The sequence below is a fragment of the Chrysochloris asiatica genome, unplaced genomic scaffold (genome assembly GCF_000296735.1).
Source record: "Chrysochloris asiatica unplaced genomic scaffold, ChrAsi1.0 scaffold00085, whole genome shotgun sequence".
Lineage (NCBI taxonomy): Eukaryota > Metazoa > Chordata > Mammalia > Afrosoricida > Chrysochloridae > Chrysochloris > Chrysochloris asiatica.
In genome coordinates, this window is record NW_006408603.1 from 11283388 (window position 1) to 11303235 (window position 19848).

A 19848-nucleotide genomic window follows, 5' to 3' on the forward strand; every position below is an offset into this window, starting at 1 on the left:
TGGTCAACTCTACTTTGAGGAAGCATTTTTTTCCCCAGTTGCATTCTGATTGCCTTCCCACCTTCCGGTCCTGTATCTGACAGTGTTTCTCTGCTGTTCATAGAGTTTTCAGTGACTAGCAATTTGGAAGTAGTTTGTCACTCTTTCTTCTTAGTCTGTCTTTGTTTGGAAGCTCATCTGAAACCTGTCCACCATGGGTGACCCTGCTGGTTATTTAAAATGCCGGTGGCATAGCCCTCAGAATCACAGCAATTCAAACCACCACAGCACGGCAGACAGACCAGTGGTGGTTGCGTGGTTGCTGTTAAATGGGAATCTCCTTGTGCTAGGGCCCTTAAGTACGGCTCAAAGGCGGGATTTCTGTCTTCGGATGTCAATCAAGAGGCAGAAGCACAGCAGGGGTGACTGGGTTGTAGTGAGACACTTTGGGCTGTGCTTATGGGTCTTTAAGTTGGTCGACCCGCCTCAAAGCCAGGATCCAAGGTTTAGGCTAGGAAGGCGCTCTTGCGTGGGGGGTATGTAGGACAGCCTGGCCGGTCCCTGCAGTCTCTTCCCATTAGACAGCGTCTCCCCCATCGACCTGGTCTCCAGACACCTCTCACCCCACCGCTCCTTGACCTGGGTTTCATTTAACACCTCCACCAGGTCTGCGCAGTTCTTGCACATCATGTAGCTGCTGCCCTCCATGATGGCTACTCATGCTGAGTAGCAAGGAGCAAAAGCAGCAAATACCAGTTATACATGTATAGTGTACCTAATGGCTTAGTAACCATTATTGTCATTATTATTATTATTATTATTATATACATTTTTAGCTTAAAAAAACAACAACATTAAATTGCTCATGGCAGAGAAGGGCATTTTCTGGAAACTTTGAAGAAGGGCTGTCAGCCAGCAGGGGGCAGCATCAGCTCTTACTTCCAATCTGATGCCCTGTTCCACAGATAAAGTGGGGGGTTTCAAAATGTTTGAGTAAAAACTCCATTGTCTTTTAATTCCATTTTTCTACAGTTTTTTTTGAAGTCCCTTTGTAGCTCCCAGAAGTCAGATAGCCTTTGAGCCTCTCAAGAAGAAGCAGGCTTTGAAAGTGATTTTGGGTGTTAGACCTATGTGAATGTGTATCTTCAGTATCATGGTTATTGTTGTTGTTAAGTGCCATGGAATCAGTTCCGTCTCATAGCAATCCTGTATAGGGCTTCCAAAGAGCAGGTAGTAGGTTTGAGTTGCTAACCCTGTGGTTAGCAGTTCAGTGCTTATCCTTCAGTGCCACACCAGGACTCCTCATATCATTATCAATGTGTAAAAATGCATGCATGTTAGTCACTGAGAATTTATGAAAAGTTGAGAGCTTTGGATGATAGGTTTACAAGGTTTGTGTTATCTCCTGAATTTAATCATTTTTAATAAGAACAAAAGAGAGAAATAGCAGCATTGAATTTTACCATAACTTTGGAAGTTTACTTTTTGCCCATACATTTTACAATTTGTCTTTAGGTTGCCCATGACATGATAGAGGGTCAGAGCTCTGGTCCCCAAATTAGATCTGGGTGTTAGCCCTGTCCTGCCTCTCACTAGCATTGTGACTTTGTACAAATTGTCTAACTTTCTTCACCTCAGTAAAATGAAGATAATACCTACTTCCGCAGGTGGTCATGGGAGTCATGTTTGCCATCGGACTTCATTTAGTCCTCTCAAGGCATCTGGCTGACTCTTAGTTACTTCACTAGATTGTAGCTGTTATTGTCATTATATTACTTTATATGTATAAAGCTTTTCAGAAAAACAACAGTAACTGCTCATGAACAAAGTTTTAGGGCTTATCTCAGCTGGTTCTTATAGTCACTCTGTAATGCACATGTTGCCTCTACGATAATTTTGCCCATTTTAAAGAAATTAGGTAACTAACACACATAGAGTAAGACCATTCACTTAGCAAAGGGGAAGTCTCTGGGTAGAGCAAAGGATTTGCTCTCTATAGCATAGTGGTTACAAGTCAACAGTTCAAACTACCAGCAGTTCCATGGGAGAAAGACGAGGCTTTCCGCTCCCATAAAGATTTACAGCCTTGGAAACCCTATGCAGGGTTGCTGTGAGTCAGAACTGACTCCATGGAATACCACCACCACCACCACCACCACCACCACGAATCAAAAGGTTGGTAGTTGGAATCCACCCACTGGTGCTGCAGAAAAAAGGTCTAGTGATGTGCTTCTGTAAAGACTTCAGCCAAGAAAACCACATGGAGCAGTTTCTAACACATGGGGTCACTGTGAATTGAAAGTCACTGAGAGCAATGTTTGTTTGTTTATTGCCAGGATACTGCCAGTTCTTACAACTTCAAATCTTACATTCTTTTCAGTGAGCAGCACTGCTTTTGGTCTTCAACTGAAAGGAAAAATAAATTTGGCTGGTGAAATTAAATCTTTCCAGGAAAAAAAAAAAAATTAATCCACATGCTTCCCGACTATTTTCAGTCAGTCAGTCAGTCGATCTCTCTCTCTCTCTGTCTCTGCCTTTCACAGGCACATCTTCTTATTTGACTTGGCAGTGATTGTGTGTAAAAGGAAAGGAGATAACTATGAAATGAAGGAGATAATAGATCTTCAGCAGTACAAGATAGCCAACAATCCGACAACTGATAAAGAAAATAAAAAGGTGAGTTCTTGGAAGTTAATAACTAACTGTACCTTTGCTGTAACATTAAATATCCAGGAAAAGTATGCCTACCAACTCAGGTGTTTTTGTTCCCAGAGACTGATTAGGCCCAAACCGCTATGAGAAATAATTGAACAATGTCCCAGCTGTCCTGATCATCCCTCATGCCTTCATGATCCCGACAGTACAAATGCACCTGCTATAGAAATGATTACATAGACAGTCCATGGTCACAGCAATAAACTTATTGGTCACTGTTTATATGTTGACGGTGTTATGGGATTTTTTGGTGCAATTATGGTAAATTTGGAAATGTGATGGATATCATTATTAATGTAAATTAACTCAACTCATTTTAATTTTCACAGTGGTCTTATGGTTTCTACCTCATCCATACCCAAGGACAAAATGGGTTAGAATTTTATTGCAAAACAAAAGATTTAAAGAAAAAATGGCTGGAACAGTTTGAAATGGCTTTGTGAGTATTCTACTTTTAAAAGTGCTTTCCCCCCCCCCCACACACACACACACACTTAGACCTCTTATGAATAATGAACTACCAATAAATGTACTCTAATGCTTGTAGCATGTGTACAGAAACTGGGAGGCACTGTGCTCTAAGCATGAGTGCTATTAGGCTGTCTGAGAGCGCTGGTCTCCAAGGAAAGGGGTTTTGGTGAATTTCTTCAAGAAGAAGAAAGAGGGAGCTCTAACCCTCCTTTTGACTTTCTTATCAGCACATTTTAATTCTTCAGTTTTCAGAAGCCCAAGAAAATATTAGTTATTCTAATGATTTTTTTAGTTGTCATGATAACATACACACATGTATAGTACAACATGCACATGAGGGGACTTCAAAAGTTTGTGGAAAAATGGAATTAAAAGAAAATGGAATTTTTCCAGAAACTCTTGGAAGCCCCATATATATGTGTATATAGTGTGTGTGTGTTTCTGTGTGGATGTATGTTTATATACACACACACAGGGGGCGTGGGAAGTTAGTGGGAAAATTCCATTATCTTTACATATACAAACACACACACAAATCCCACAGGGGCTTCAAAAATTTTCTGAAAAAATGGAATGAAAAGATAATGGAATTTTTCCATGAATTTTTTGAAGCTCCTTCCTCTCTGTCTTTGAATTAAGTAGAAATATGCACACATACACAAGTCCATGCATATGTGTATATGTGAATTTCTCTTATTTTTAATGGAAAGATTGATTTCTTCCAGCTGTGTGTTCTTAACTCATGTATTGTTTGAATCCTGGCTAAATTGCTTGATGTATTCAATTGAATGCTGTAAGGGCTTGGCTTCTTTCATTATTCGTTCCTTTTATTGAAGAATCTCAACAAAGAGGTGGAAAATAAATCAGACTTGATTCAAAAGGAATAGCTTACAGAGATGCAATTATACAGAACGTGCCATTAGAGGTGTTTCTTTTTCACTCTGGTGTTTACGGATTGAAAGGTACATAATGACCCTGGTTATGGAAATGCATAGGTCACATTGAAATTGAAACTCTTCGTAAAAGGTGAAATTATTTAGGGAAATGCACTTTTGCAGCTTGTTTCATTTGTGTCTTTAGCATTATTTATCCATTATGGAGCAACTCTACGGTGTTTTCATTTGTTTTGTTTTTCTTTAAGAAATGCTCATGTTAATAGAACACAGAGGTAGGAACTGAATTTTTTTTTATTATAATTGTGAAAAGAGAAAAATAAATATTCTGTTAAGATTATTTTATCAAACATTTTGGGAGACAGAAATATATAAGAGAAAGATTTTTTAACTTGCAGACTGTTACATCATTTTTATAAATTGACTATGTAGTCTTAAATTCTCAGAACCATAGTTTCCTCATGGGTAAAATAGAGATCACAGTATTTATTTTGAATTCCAGATAATGTATATCAGGCAGATTGTTGTTGTGAAGTACCATTGAGTTGGTTCTGATTCACAGCAATCCTGTATAGGTTTCCAAGGAGCAGCTGGTGGAGTTGAACTGCCGACCTTGTGTTTAGCAGTCCAGTGCTTATCCTACAGCAAGATTACTGTACACATAATACAATAATTGTCATATAATATTGAGAAGTAACTGGTATTTACTATTATTACTATTATTAATGTTGTTTTTATTTAGGATCTTGATGCACTTATGGATGTTTATGAAATCAAAGCACATTTTCTACTATACAGTTATAATCCATGTCATTTATTGCTGTTGATTATAATAATTTAAAGAGGTTAGTAGTTTTGTGCATGAATGCAGTTACTTTACTACAAGGACTCATTTGTGTGTACACAAATGACAAAGGTTGTGAGTCTCTCCAGTCTCTGATGAATACTGGACTTCATCATAAACCCGACTCCTCCACCAACCAGTTGTCATCTAGTTGATTATGACTCATGGCGACCTCATACGTGCCAGAACTGTGCTCTGTATGGATCTCGGTGGTGGATTTTTTCAAAAGTGTTCACCAGGTTTTTCTTGTAAGGTACTTCTTCTGGGTGTACTCAAACCACCAGCCTCTGGTTAGCAAATGAACCATTTGCACCACCTAGCATATCCCATCATAAACCCAATGTGCTTTCTTAGTGATGTCTCAAGTGATGGCCAGTACCAGGAGCGGAGCTGTCAGCATTGGAGTGACAGGGGATGGCGATCACATGCCAAAGGCATTGCTGATCTCAAATATCTGCTCTTGTGGGAAGGATGCTAGGCTAAGTATTTTCATATGGGTTCTGTTTGGTTACAAAGTCTTCAGATAGTGAAGGCCTTCTGAGGGAGAGAGAAGTAAGATTTTTTTTTTTTTTAATTCCAGAGCAAGTAGGTTTCTTGGACTGTATGATAGATACAGCAGTTAACATTTTGTTCAGCTGTCATGAATCAAACATCTATGGTCCATATATAAGAGCTTTGTAAGATAGAGATTTATATCCCTTGTATATAAGAATGTAGTGCAAGTACAAGAGAAGTGGTGTGGTGGCTCTTTGGAATATCATAAGGGACCCAGATGCATATTTCCTGCTCTTCCCTGATCCATATTTGATTTCCATAGATACCTACAGAAGCCCTAGCTCTAGCATCTACATTCCAGACCACTAAGGTATGATCCTTTCCTTTTAAGGATCATTTGCAGAAATGTCACATTTTTCTCTGTGTTTTACGGACCAGATTTAGTTAAAATGGCCACACCTGATGAGGGAACTTGGGAAATATGAGGTGGCTTAAAAAAGTTCTTGGAAAAATTGAATTAAAAGGTAATGGAGTTTCCCCCAGTCTTTTTGAAGTGCCTTCATCCAATCTTTATTCCAGGCAGGAATGTGTCTAACAATCTAAGTTCTCTTACCTAGATGAGGGGAGGAATAGGTAGGTGTAGGCATCTAGCAGTTGCTGCTTTGCAGGTTTCTACATATAGGAATAGGTTGTTGTTGCTAAGTGCTATAGAGGCGATCCCAACTCATAGCAACCCTGTTTAGGATTTCTGAGACTGTAATTTTCGCTATAGGAATCTGGGTGGATTTTCTTTGTTCCACCACAAGAAAGGTATCTGTAGCACACACATAGAAATTGTGATTCTTAATCTTTGGATACTTTCCAGGTTACTCAATAGTATAATGAAATATCCATTGCTGTAGTTACTAGCTGCTCAGCCCACAACTCAGTTGATCCATCGAGTTTTCATTGGTTGAGTTTTTGGAGGTAAATTGCCTGGCATTTCTTCCTAGTCTGTCTTATCTAGAAGTTTTTCTGAAGCCTGTCCAGCATCATAGTAGTACTCAAGCTTCCACTGACAGATTGGTGATGGCTGTGCTTCAGGTTCATTGGTTGCTAATTAAACCTAGGTCTCTCACATGGAAAGCCAGGAGTCTACTATGGAATCACCATTGCTTCTACTTTTAAGAGCCTTGTTGGCATCTAATCAATTCTGACTCATAGAGATCCTGTATCACAAAATAGAACTGCTTCATAGAATTTCCCAGGCTGGATATCAATAGACATGATTATTTATATTTCAAAATTCCATTAACTGCCCATGCAGCTAGTGAGAGGGTGTGGTGTGGTGGCTCTTTGGACTATCATAAGGGACCCAGATGCAATGTGAAGTCACATTGACTTCAAAGAAGTACCTTTCTTGAGAAATGCTCAGACTTAAAATTGACTATAAGCAGAAAATATGCCATGTGATACAACAAAAAGATTGAAATTTTATTCAAATATCAGAATATTCCATTATTATTTTATTTCCTCCCCTCTTTTCTGAAGCTCACTATGTCTCTACAGTGTCCCTTTTTGAGCTTTGTAAAGTAGTTTTTGACTGCCTTGTTGCCTAGGAAAACTAGAATAATGTAGGTAAGTCATGATATTGCAGACTTTGACTATGGCTCAGGTTAAATGTTTGGACTGTTATCTAAAGTTCTAATAGTCTTACTTTTAGAAGCCATGGAGAATAAAAGAAAAATAAGAAATTTTACAATATGCATAGAAACACATGACAATCAGCAGGCCTGGTGTGTCTCCATAGACTGGCATTCTCACCTCTCTTGAGCATCAGCATGTCCACTGTGTCTTCCTAGAGCACTTTGGCCTGTGACTTTAAGGAATTCTGGAAGGGAAAGTGAGGCATTGGTGGGAGGGTGGCGGGAAATCAAGGGAGGTGATATTTTAAGATTGATGGAATGCTTGCCAGTTCTATTTACAGAAGATGGCAATTCTGCTGTTTATAGGATGATTGGATCACATTGACTTCAAAGTTTTCAAATCACCTTTAAAGGTGCTGCAAATACTGCTCTTAATTTAGAACATTGAAAAGCACCATGGAAAAGCATGACTACCAATACACAATAAGTATTCAGTACACAAAATTCCTCTCCCCAGAGATGACCTAAATCTCAGCCTCCATCTTTCCCAAGTATGGCCTCATTCTTGTGTGGTAGCAAGCAGTGGTCTCTGCACTTCTTGGGCCATAACCACGCCCAGCATTTAAAGGATGCACTGGACCATAACTGAAACGAGCAGACCTCCATCACAAAGGCGGAGCAAGGAGAAAAACCGCAGCCAGCCCACTTGGATAGGACATGAAGAAGACTTTTATATTTAAATAATTATTATTTTGTGTGTGTGTGTGACAGAGAGAAAGAGAGAGAGAGAGAGAAATGGTAGTTTGATGACTCTGGAGGTTGTTGGAACAGTTAAGGAGCTGCATTCTGTGTAGGAACTGTAGTTCTCTCGGCACCCTACTCTAGAGAAGATACTTTAATTCTTAAGAGACTGTTTAATATGCACTCCTTACTCTTACCTATTTCCAAAAGAGCGTTTTGCCACCAGCAGTCTCTCTCAGTTCCACTCAGTGTGAAAGTCGGATGGCATGTATTTTTATTGGCTTAAGCTGGTTTCCACAATGATGTTGGAAAACGTGGATGTGAGCACCTCTAATGTTAGGGAACTGTGTCTGCTCCGCATCTCTTAGATCCAAATGTGTTTTTATGAATTCTCCTGTTAGATTTACAGATTTAAATTAATAAACATTGTCATACCCATTTACCATGCACTTAACTAGCAGTCACACGAGTATCTCGGCAAATTTTTCCAGGTTTAACACACTATCATTTACAGTCAAGTTGAGGGTTTCAGTTCACAGCATTTTCTTTATCTGTGGGGCTGTGAAAACAAGCAACTGGTCTCAGATCCTGATATCTAAAACTGGAGTCAGGGTATTTTTTTGTTCACTGTGAATAGGATCTAGAGGATCAGACAATTTCCTTAAATATTCCTGGAATAAGTCAGAGGTGGGTGGAATGTGAAACATAGGAAGGAAATAAAAGAGTAAGTGTTTTGTTTTTTTGTTTCTCCCCCTGTAATCAGAATTAAAGAGAGGAAAAGAAAGCAATTCATATGGTAGAATATGGCAGCCTCAGAACCAGCTCCTATAGTAGTTTCTGAAGGGAACTGAAAGCCCTCTCACCTGGAAGTACTTCTGCATGGCCTGACACATATTTGTTAAAATTCTAACAATTTGAATATAGTTATAATCTCTTAAATGAATAAAGACCTTTTGAAAAAATGTATATACCATTATTAACACCACTACAAATCGGGCTGCTTAGCTCACAGTCAGTGGTTCGAAACTACCAGCTGTTCCGTGGGAGAAAGATGAGGCTTTCTGCTCCCATAAAGATTTACACCCTCGAAAACCCTGTACAGGGTCACTATGAGTCGGAACCGACTCCATGGCACAAAACAACCAACCAATCTTATATGAGGGTAACATGGTGGCTCTATAGGTAAACACTGGACTGGAATCAGAGTCAGTGATTCCTGCCTACAAGTTCTGCTTAGCAGGAGAAAGATGAGGCTTTTCCCCTCCTGCAAAGATTTACAGCCTCAGGAGCCATATAGAGGATTACTATGAGTCAGAATCAACTCCACGGAAATTAGCACCAACAATCTTATGACTGTGTGTTATATGTTGAAGAATTAACATATGTCATTAACATCTGCTAAAAATTTTTTTTGAAAACTAAAAACCAATTGCATTCAAGCCATCTCTGACTCATGGTGACCCCATGTGTCTCAGAGTAGAACTGTGCACAAAGGTGTTGTGATGGCTGTTTTTTTGAAAGCAGATCACCAGGCCTTTCTTCTGAGGTACCTCTAGATGGACTCTAAGCCCTAACCTAAAACCAGGATATTGAGTGTTAAACACGAAAACAAATGGTACAAGAGAGCTGAGAATTGTTGTTATTAGGTACTCTCGAGTGGGTTCTGACCCTTAGTGACCATATGTAAAACAGAATGAAACACTGAAACCCTACCCAGTCCTGCACCATCCTCACCATTGCTGCTACACTTGAGCCCATTGCTACTGCCACTGTGCCACTCCATCTCATTGGGGATCCTCTTTGCTGTTGACCCTCCTCCACTATACCAAGCATGATGTCCATCTCTAGAGACTGGTCCCTCTTGATAATATGTCCAAATATGAGAGACAAAGTTTGGCCATCGTGGCTTCTAAGGAGCATTCTGGTTGTGCTTCTTCCAACACAGATTCATTTGTTCTTCTGGTAGTCCATGGTACCTCTAATATTCTTTTCAATACCATAACTCAAACGCATCATTTCTTCTATGGTCTTCCTTATTCATTGTCCAATGTTCACATGCATATAAGGCTATTGAAAATAACCATGGCTTGGGTTGCATTTTAGACCTCAAATTGACAACTTTGCTCTTGGACACTTTAAAAAAAGGTCTTGTGCAGCAGATTTGCCTATTGCTATTATTATATTTCTTGACTGCTGCTTCCATGAGTGTTGGTGGTGGATCCAAGCAAAATGAAGTCTTTGACAAACTTTAATCTTGCCTGCATTTATCATGATGTTATTTATTGTTTCAGTGGTGAGAACACTTTGTTTTCTTTACATTGAGGTGCAATTCATACCAAAGGCTGTGATCTTTGATCTCCATCAGTAAATATTTTTAAGTCGTCTTCACTTTCAGCAAGCAAGATTTTATCATCTGCATATTACAGGTTGTTAATGAATCTTCCTCCAATCCTGATGCCACATTCTTCTTCATCTAATTCAGCTTTTCAGATTATTTGCTCAGCATGCAGATTAAATAAGTGTGGTGAAAGAATATAACCCTGGCACATGCTTTTCCCGGTCTCAAACCTCTCAGTGCCCCTTGTTCTGTTTAAGCTACTGCCCCTTGATTTATATACAGGTTTCTTAGGAGCAAAATTAAGTGTTCTAGGATACTCGTTCTTTGCGATGTTGTGTAGCTTGTTAGGGTACACATAATCAAAAGCTTTTGCATAGTCAGTAAAGAACAGGTAAACATCTTTCTGATATTCTTTGCTTTCAGCCAAGATCCTACTGACATCAGCAATAATATCCTTCATTCCATGTCCTCTCCTGAGTGCAGCTTGAACCTCTGCAAGTTTCCTGTCAACGTACTGTTGTAGCTGGATTTTTTTGGATTTATCTTTAGCAAAATTTTATTTGTGTATGATGTTAATGATATTGTCTGATGATTTCTGCATTCCGTTGAGTTCATTTTCTTTGGAATGTACACAGATCTGGATCTCTTCCAATCAGTGAGCCAGATAACTAACTGTCTTCCAAATTTCTTGGCATTGATGAGTGAGTGCTTTCAGTATTGCATCACTTTGTTGAAAGATTTCAGTTTGTATTTCATCAATTCCTGGAGCCTTGTTCTTTGCCAGTGCCTTCAGTGTAGCATAGACTCTTCCTTTAGTACTACTGGTTCTTGATCATATGCTACTTCTTGAAATGGTTGAACATTGACCTTTTTTTTTTTTTTGATATGGTGACTCTGTGTATTCTTACCATCTTCGTTGGATGTTTTCTGCATCGTTCAATATTTTGCCCATAGAATCCTTCAATATTTCAAGTTGAGGCTTGAATTTTTTTTCAGTTCCCTCAGCTTGAGAAATGCTTAGTGTGTTCTTCCGTTTTGGTTTTCTAACTCCAGGTTTTTGCACTTATTGTAATATATGACTTTGTCTTCTTAAGCTGAACTTAGACATTTTATATTCAGCTCTTCTGTCTCCTCAGTTTTTCCATTTGCTTCAGGATCTCTGTGCTGGAGAGCAAGTTTCAGAGGCCCTTCTGACATGCATTTTGGCCTTTTTTTTTCCTTCTTGTCTTCTTAATGACCTTTTGCTTTCTTCTTGTTTGATGTTTTTGATGTCATTCTACAACCTTCTGGTTTTCAGTCTTTAGTGTTTAATGTATCAAATCTTTTCTTGAGATGATTTATAAATTCTGGTGGGATATGTTCAAGGTCAGATTTTGGCTCTCATGGACTTGTTTTAATTTTCTTCAGCTTTAGCCTAAACTTGCATATGAGTAATTGATGGTCTTTTCCACAGTCTGCTCCTGGCCTTGTTTTTGCTGATAATGTGGAGCTTTTCTACCACCTCTTTCCACAGATGTAGTCAATTTTATTTGTGTATTCCATTTGGTGAAGTCTGTGTGGATAATCATCTTTTGTGTTGTTTAACAAACATATTTGCCATAAAGACGTCATTGGTCTTGCAAAATTCTACCATGTGATCTCCAGCATCATTTCCATCACTAATGTCAGATTTTCCAACTACTGATCCTTCCTCTTTATTTACAATCTTTGTATTCCACACAAGTAATTACCATTACATCATGAATGACATGTTTGATCAATTTTAGACTGAAGATGTTGATAGAATCCTTCAATGTCATTATCACTGGCTTTAGTGGCTGGTGCATATATTTGAAAATAATTGTATTTACTGGTTTTCCTTGTAGGAATATGGATATTATCCTATCAATAACAGCATTATACTTCAAGATAGATGTTGAAATGTTCTTTTTGATGATGAATGAGATGCCATTGCTCTTCAATTTGTCATTCCCAGTATAGTAAACCCAGTGTTGTCAGATTTAAAATGGTCAAGAACAGTCCATTTCAGGTCACTTATACCTAGGATACCAATATTTATGTGCTCCATTTCATTTTTTACAACTTCCCATTTTCCTAGTTCATACTGTTTACATTCCATGTTTATATTATTAATGGCTGCTTGCAGCGGTTTCATCTCATTTTGAGTTGTGCCCCATTAGCAAATGAATGTCCTAAAGCTTTACTCAATTTATGTCATCGTGGCCAACTCTACTTTGATGAAGCAGCTCTACTCAAGTCGTATTTTGAGTGCCTACCAACCTGAGGGCCTCGTCTGCTGGCACTATTTCTGATAGTATTCTGGTGCTCTTCATGATGTTTCAATATTCTGATGCTATCTGACAGTGTTTGTTATTCATAAGGTTTTCAGTGGCTAAACCTTTGGAAACAGTTTGTCTTTTGTGTCTGCCTTAGGCTTAGAGATGAGAATGGGGGATGCGATTTCCAGAGCGGTGAGGGGGTTTCACCCCTAAGCATTTTGTTGTCAACTCCTAAAAAGGAGTGGGATCCTGGTAGGTTGGGCAAGAGGCAGTAATCTTGCTGCTAGGTACCACAGTGATACTAACTCTGAGACACACAGTGTTTCTTTCTAATCCTTTCTCCTTTCACTTGCATGAGGAATCTGAGGTTGCTTACATGCAAAGTATGTGTGCCACAAAATTAAAAAGAAAAATTTAAATACCCAGAGAACAAATGGAGCAGTGTTTCAAAGCATTTCTTTTAAACTTGCTTTACCAGGCAAGAGCATTTTGTTAAAAGTCACTTTCTGCTATCCATAGTATAACAACAAGCAGCATGTTTTTCACATTTTAAATATGAAAAATTATGTTTTATCAAATGTAATTTAGTATAGTAGAAAGATGATGCTTAGATTTTCTAGATACCAGAGAGATAATTATCAGAGGAAACTGTTCATTTAACAAATATTTATTGATATTTGCCTTGTTGCCAGACATGGTTGGAAGCTCTGGACATATAACAAACAGGGAGTTATTGCAATTGAATTTTGAGTTTAAGTATTGTAATTTCTAAATATAACAAAGTTAAATTAATATATAATAGATGGAATTTCAGGACTGAACTCTTTGATTTGTATCTTAATCATCTCTCCCTTCTAGCCCCATTATTAAATTTTAAATAGGCGGAAGCCACCAAAATGTCCTCTTCCTCCATACGTAGTCATTACTTACTGATCTCCAAGGATTAACTCCAACTGTTTGACTGCCATTTGCATAGTCACTCCCCTGGTCCAAGCCTTCAGCATTTCAAAGTCGTTTCTGTATCTCTGACCCCTCCCCACAAGTCCATTCTCCACTCCAAACCCAGAGTGATCTGATTGTCTCATTCTCTACTTAAAATCTTCTTTTGGGGTTCTTTATTTCCTTCTGTCTAACATCAAGATTCCTAACACTACCACTGTAGGAACTGAATGATTTGATCCCAGTCACATCTCACATGAGTTTCCACCTGCTCATTTTGCTGTCATCAGATTGAGCATATTTCATGTCCTGGAGTGTACACAGACCTCAGGCATGCACACATGAGGTTTTCCTAGCTGGGATATCCTTTTCTCCTGGTCTTTGGGTGATTAATTCTTTACCCTTCAGGGTTTAAATGCCATTTGATGCAAGAGGTGCCTCTTGTCGGCTATGCTAAATTAGTAACCCTACCACCTCAGTGCTTCCTCAAGATTGCAATTATTTAGCCAGACAAAAGTTATTCCACTGTAGTATTTATAGCCTTCTTTCCACTCCCAAGTCCCATACCTTTCAAAAAGACCCTATTAAGTTGCCTGCTCAAGGTAAGAAGAAGAATCAGACTTGAGTTATGGTATCCTTACTGTTTAACAAAATATCACAACACTTTTTAAAAATATGACAAAAAGGCTTTATAATGTGGATTCTTAGATAGGAAACATTGCCCAGTAGTTTAGATTTTTTGGAATAATATACATGTTGGTGTCATAGATTGTTATTCTTTCTTAAATCAGCCTTTGGGTATGAGATTGCAGTTTTACAAAGGTATTTGTACAGATATCTAATCTGAAACAAGCTCTTCCAGGCATGTCTTTCCAGTAGTCTGACTTGATTCTTAAGTAGAACTTACATTTTCAAGCAAGATGGGTAATTTTCATTGCTGCCTGGACTCTCAAATAATGCTCATCTTACCCATTGTTGTAGTCAAGTACCATCCAGTCAGTTCCAATTCATAGTGACCCTGTATTAGGGTTCCCATGGAGTGGCTGGTGAGTTTGAACCACTGACCTTGTGGTTCAAACCAACCTTGTAGTCCAGTGCTTTATCCCACAGCACCACAGAAAATCCTTCAATATTGCAAGTCGAGGCCTGAATTTTTCCTTCAGTTCCTTCAGTTTGAGAGATACTGAAATTTTCTTCCTTTTTGATTTTCTAACTCCAGATTTTTGCACATTTTATTATAATACTTGACTTTGTCTTCAAGAGCTTTGAAAATTTCTGTCCAACTCATTTACCTCTTCATATCTTCCATTAACTTTAGCTTCTCTACAATCAAGAGCAAGTTTCAGAATGTCTTCTGCCATCCATTTTGCTCTTTTCTTTCTTTCCTGTCTTTTTAATGACCTTTTGGCCTATTCTGCTGCTAGTTCCAATGGCCACTTCCATGGCTATGGAAACCACATCTGTGAAAGCTACTCCGTTTCCCTCCCATTCCTTCTTTCTCCTCTTCCACCTCATCATGGTCAGTCTTTGGTTTTTCATCAGGAGGTCTGTTTGAATCTTCTCAAATAGATCAACAAGCTTCTGTTGAGACTTCATCAATTTCATCTCCTAGACCAGGTATCTGCTAACATTGTTGGTAAAAGACCAGAGAATAAATACTTCAGGCAATGTGTGCTGGATGATCTCTGTTACACTACTCAGTCTGTTTGTCATTGTAGTGCTGACATAGCCATAGATAATCCCTACCTGGCTGGCTGTGATTGTGCTGCAGTAACACTGAAGGTGAGCTGTATTTGGCCCATGTGTTATGGTTTACAAACTGTCTAGAACTAGGTGAGATGATTTAGTCCTAGGCAATGCAACATATGTGTTTTGCCACTAAATGGAGCCATATTCTGACCTGTGATGTTTTTGGTAGCAGTAACTCATATTTAGGTCACCATATTGAATTAGCTGCAAAATGCTCTCCACCTCACCAGAAAGAAGAAACGAAATACTTAGATAAATTATCCTCATGTGGAATTATTCTGTGCTATTCAATTGGACATAAAAAATAGACTTTATCTATTCAGACATTTGGCTTCATTAAGTTTTATTATGTGGTTTAATGGAAAAGACTATAAATCCTTGTGTGGCACTGCGGGTTAATGCACTGGACTGCATGGTCTGTCTGATCCGCAGGGTCGGTGGTTCAAGCTCACTAGTCAGTCACTCCTTGGAAAGCCTATACAGGGTCACTATGAATTGGAACCAACTCAACAGCAGCAACAACAGCATGAGGTTCTCAGAATCCAAGCCAGTAACAGCAACATGGTACGTTCTTCTGTACTTAATAGTCAAGTCCACCATATGAAACACGGAGAGTGTTTACTCATGATACTATTTGTCCTCTTGAACCCGTCCCCCAGCTATAATGTCATTTGTACCTCATCTTTGTTCTGAAATGGAAAGCACATCAATGAAATCTAGAAGGGGTCAAGGAAGACTATATGGTGCAGTAAGGAGTTTACCAGACGATGAGCCTTCTTGGATGTGCTGTATATGAAGATGGCATTTCAACTGTGGAGGTTTCTGCTTTGACATTTTCTGGGTGTCCAAATCCTGTCATTTTGCTTATTTGGAAACTGGTGGCCTTTGAGGTGTAATGACCAAAATATTAGTCTACAGACTGTATTTGTCTATGCACATGTGTTTTTGTATGTTGGAGGAATTGTGTTCTGTGAAAACAACTTTTATTAATTCTCTTTAGAAGGCTTTCCCTGCCAGTTTTTAAGATGAAGAATTTGTTATGGGTGTGGAACCCATGCCAGTATGATCTCTTGCCCCTGGGCTGTGCTGAGTCTCATGGTACCGACCTATTCACATTAATCTCCCAAGTTGAAGCCAGCTCAACTCTCCCTGAATCTAATGTATTGTCTATAACCTTTCAAAATTGGCAGTTAAGTCAGTATAGGGAACTAAACTGCAGTTTCCTGGCAGCAATAAAAGGAAGTAGGACACGGGACAATGCTCAGAAAAATCACAGCTGTCATAAAATGGAGTCTTTCTGTAGCCTGTTTGATCCAGAAACATGCAAAAGCATTTCATGCATGACAAAGCATTAGTAAATATTAAATAGTATTCTTGTTCTATTACTGCCTAGTGAGGATCAGCCTCTCTCTCTTTTTTCTCTTCTGGTTATATTTAATACATATTTGATGTTTTTGTGACATTTTTGCTTATGTGGAGGGAGAAGTCACAGGTAGATAGGAGAGCGAAGGATAGGAATCAACATTTCCATCAACAAATAAGGATTATTCTGGTTAAATCTAAATGCAAATACAGTTATTAAGCTGAATTAGTGTTGGGTTCCCTGGATCTTTATAACAAAAAGCCTTGGATCTTTGGTTTTCCTGTTTTTCACCTATGAACAATTACAGTGCAACCAGGAGAGTTTAACCTGGCAGCAGCAATTACTGTGCTGTCTCCAGCGTGTCTGGGTAAAGGTAAAGATGAACACAAAGAATGTATTTGCTTTGGAATTGCTGTTGTACTGAGTTCACTTGCCATATAATTTCCTCTAAGAAGTGACATAATCTATACTACAAGAAATTTTGTAGTAGTGAGCAAACTTTAACCTTTAAGTCTTAACCTATTAGTTAATGCCACATGTACTAGTGTTAGGGTAATTCATGATAAGTTATTAGATCAAAAAAAAAAAAAAAAAGATTACTTTGGACTACATAAAATGCATTGCTGTTGAGTAGATTCTAACTTATAGCTACACTATAAGGCATAGTAGATATTCCCTAAATAGGGTTTCCAAGGCTGTAAATGTTCATGGAACCAGACTGACACATCATCCTTAGTCAGGTGACTGGTGGGCTCTAGTTTGCAGCCAGGTGCTTATTCCACTACACCACCTGGGCTCCTTTAAGCCAAAACTCCATGCTGTCTAGTCAATTCAGAGTTCTGGTGACCCTAGAGGACAGTATAGACCTTGCTCATAGGGTTCCCAAGGCTGTAATCTTTACTGAAGCCAGCTGCCATGTCTTTCTCCTGAGGAGTGGCAGGTGGATTTAAACTGCCAGCCTTTCAGTTGGCAGATGTGTGTTTAGCCTCAGCACCACCAGGATTCCATTAGACTACATAGCACAAGCTAGCCGGGTATTACAAACTGACCGTCTTCCCATCGAAACACTGTAGCCATTCATTTGTTCATATATTTAATGAGCATCCTGTGTGTGCACAGGAACTGTTCTAGGCACCCCAGGGTTAGAAATAATAAATTAGACAAGTTCTCTTCTCTCATGGAGTTTATAATCTAACAAAGCATTCTATTTTAAAGTGGTCATTTGAATGTCCATGAAAAGCAGTACAAGATTCCAAGGTATAGGAAATAGTTTGTAGAATTGATGTTTTGATGTAGAAAAAGTCAATGTCTATGATGCTAGTGGACACATTTTCAAGGAGTTATTGGCTCTCTGGGAATCCAAGAAAGGCATTTGAGACTGATGGCTTCTCCTCTTCATTTAGAAAAAGTAAGTTTTGGATGTTAAGTTTTAATATTTTTTGCCTGAAATGATTAGGAAAGAATTCCATTTGCCACTGAGAGATAATTTAGAAAAATAGTTTGTTTTAGTTGTTTCCTATATGTTCTTAATTACCTTTTTGAAATGACCAAAATCATCAGACACCAGACTGTTTCATAAACTCATAGGATTTATGAAGAGGAGTTTAAAATTCATCCTTCCTACAAATTCTCCTCAGTATTGCCTGTGCTTGAATTCTTATGATAAGGAACTTACTTCCTCAGCAATTGGTTGCTCTCTCTTTGGTTAGCTCTGACTATAGAAAATTTTTCCTTATAACAAAATGAAACCTGTCTGTCTAAATATAATTTCCTAATGCCACCTCTTGGGATGAAAAAAGGACATGTGTTATTCTTCTCCCTGTATTAAATCACTTCCACCACTCATCTGTCAATTTGTCATACTGTGTCAGTTTACGTGTTTCTGTTATATTAGAAGCTATGCCACCAGTATTTTAAATACCAGCAAAGTCACCCATGGTGGACAGATTTCAATGGAGCTTCTCAATTAAGGCAGATTAGGAAGAAGAAGCAGCGGACTGCTTTTGAATGTCACTGAAACAGCAGCACTACCTTACCAGATACCATGCAGGAAGATGAAAACATTACAAAGAGCACCAGAATATTGTTAAATATCGTGCCAGATGACGAGACCCTGAGTTTGGAAGGCACTCAAAATGGGACTGGGGAAGAGCTGCCTCCTCAAAGTAGAGTTGACCGTGATTACTCAACTGAAGTGAAGCTTTTATGACATTCATTTCCTGATAGGGAAGAACACAAAATGAGGAGAAATAACTGCAAATATCTGTTAATAATCAGAACAGGGATTGTACAAAATATTAATCTAGGAAAATTGGAAGTTGCCAAATTAAAATACAACACAGAAAGATCAATATCCTAGGCATTAGTGAGCTGAAGTAGACTGGTATTGAATATTTTGAATCTGACAACCATATGGTTTAGTATACCAGAAATGACAAATTAGGAAGAATGGCATAACATTCATCACCAAAAATAACATTTCAAGATCTGTCTTGCAGTACAAAGCTGTCTGTGATAGGATAATATCCATACATCTACAAGGAAGACCAGTTAATATCACTTTTACTCAAATGTGCTTACCAACCGGTAAAGCTAATGATGATGAAATTGAAGAATTCTACCAACTTATTTAGTCTTAAATTGATCAAACATGCACTCAAGATGTACTGATAATTACTGGTGATTGGAATTTGACAGTTAGAAACAAAGAGGAAGTATCAGTAGCTGGGAAATATGGAAAACATGATAGAAACTGTGTTGGAGATCACATGATAGAATTTTACAAGACCAACTTATTCATTGAAAATACATTTTTTCAACAACATGACACCTGGCCTCCCCAGATGGAATACACAGGAATCCAATTGACCACAGAAGTGGGAAAAGGTGGTGGAAAAACGCAGTATCAACAGCTAAAATAAGGGCAAGGTGTGACTGTGGAACAGTTATATGAAAGCTGAAGCTGAAGGAAATGAAAAGAAGTCCATGAGATCTAAAATATGACTTTGAACATATTCCACCTGAATTGAGAGACCATCTCAAGAGCTGATCTGATACATTACACACTAATGATTGAAGACCAGAAGAGCTGTGGGATGACACCAAATTCTAATCATAGAGGAAGAAAGCAAAAAGGGTCATTAAAAAGACTGGAAAGAAAGAGAAGACCAAAGTGGGTGTCAGAAACGACTCTAAAACTTGCTCTCTAGCATAGAGATACTAAAGTGAATGGAAGAAATGCTGAAATAATATGGCTGAACAGAAAATTTCAAAGGGCAGCTTGAAAAGACAAAATCAAGTAGTATACTTAAATATGCAAAGACCTGGAATTAGAAAATAAAAGGGGAAGAATATGCCCAGCATTTCTCAAGCTGAAAGAACTGAGGAAAAATTCAAGCCTTGACTTATAATATTGAA

At 38.4% G+C, this 19848-nt stretch overlaps 1 protein-coding gene across 1 annotated transcript in view; it reads left to right on the forward strand.

The window, feature by feature from the left end:
* Positions 1–19848, forward strand: part of VAV3 (vav 3 guanine nucleotide exchange factor) — a 515438-nt gene that overhangs the window by 264970 nt on the left and 230620 nt on the right. The window contains exons 14-15 of the mRNA XM_006865984.1: positions 2523–2655; positions 3024–3133. Of these exons, the coding sequence (XP_006866046.1) occupies positions 2523–2655; positions 3024–3133 (243 nt within the window). The remainder of the gene's footprint in view (positions 1–2522; positions 2656–3023; positions 3134–19848) is intronic.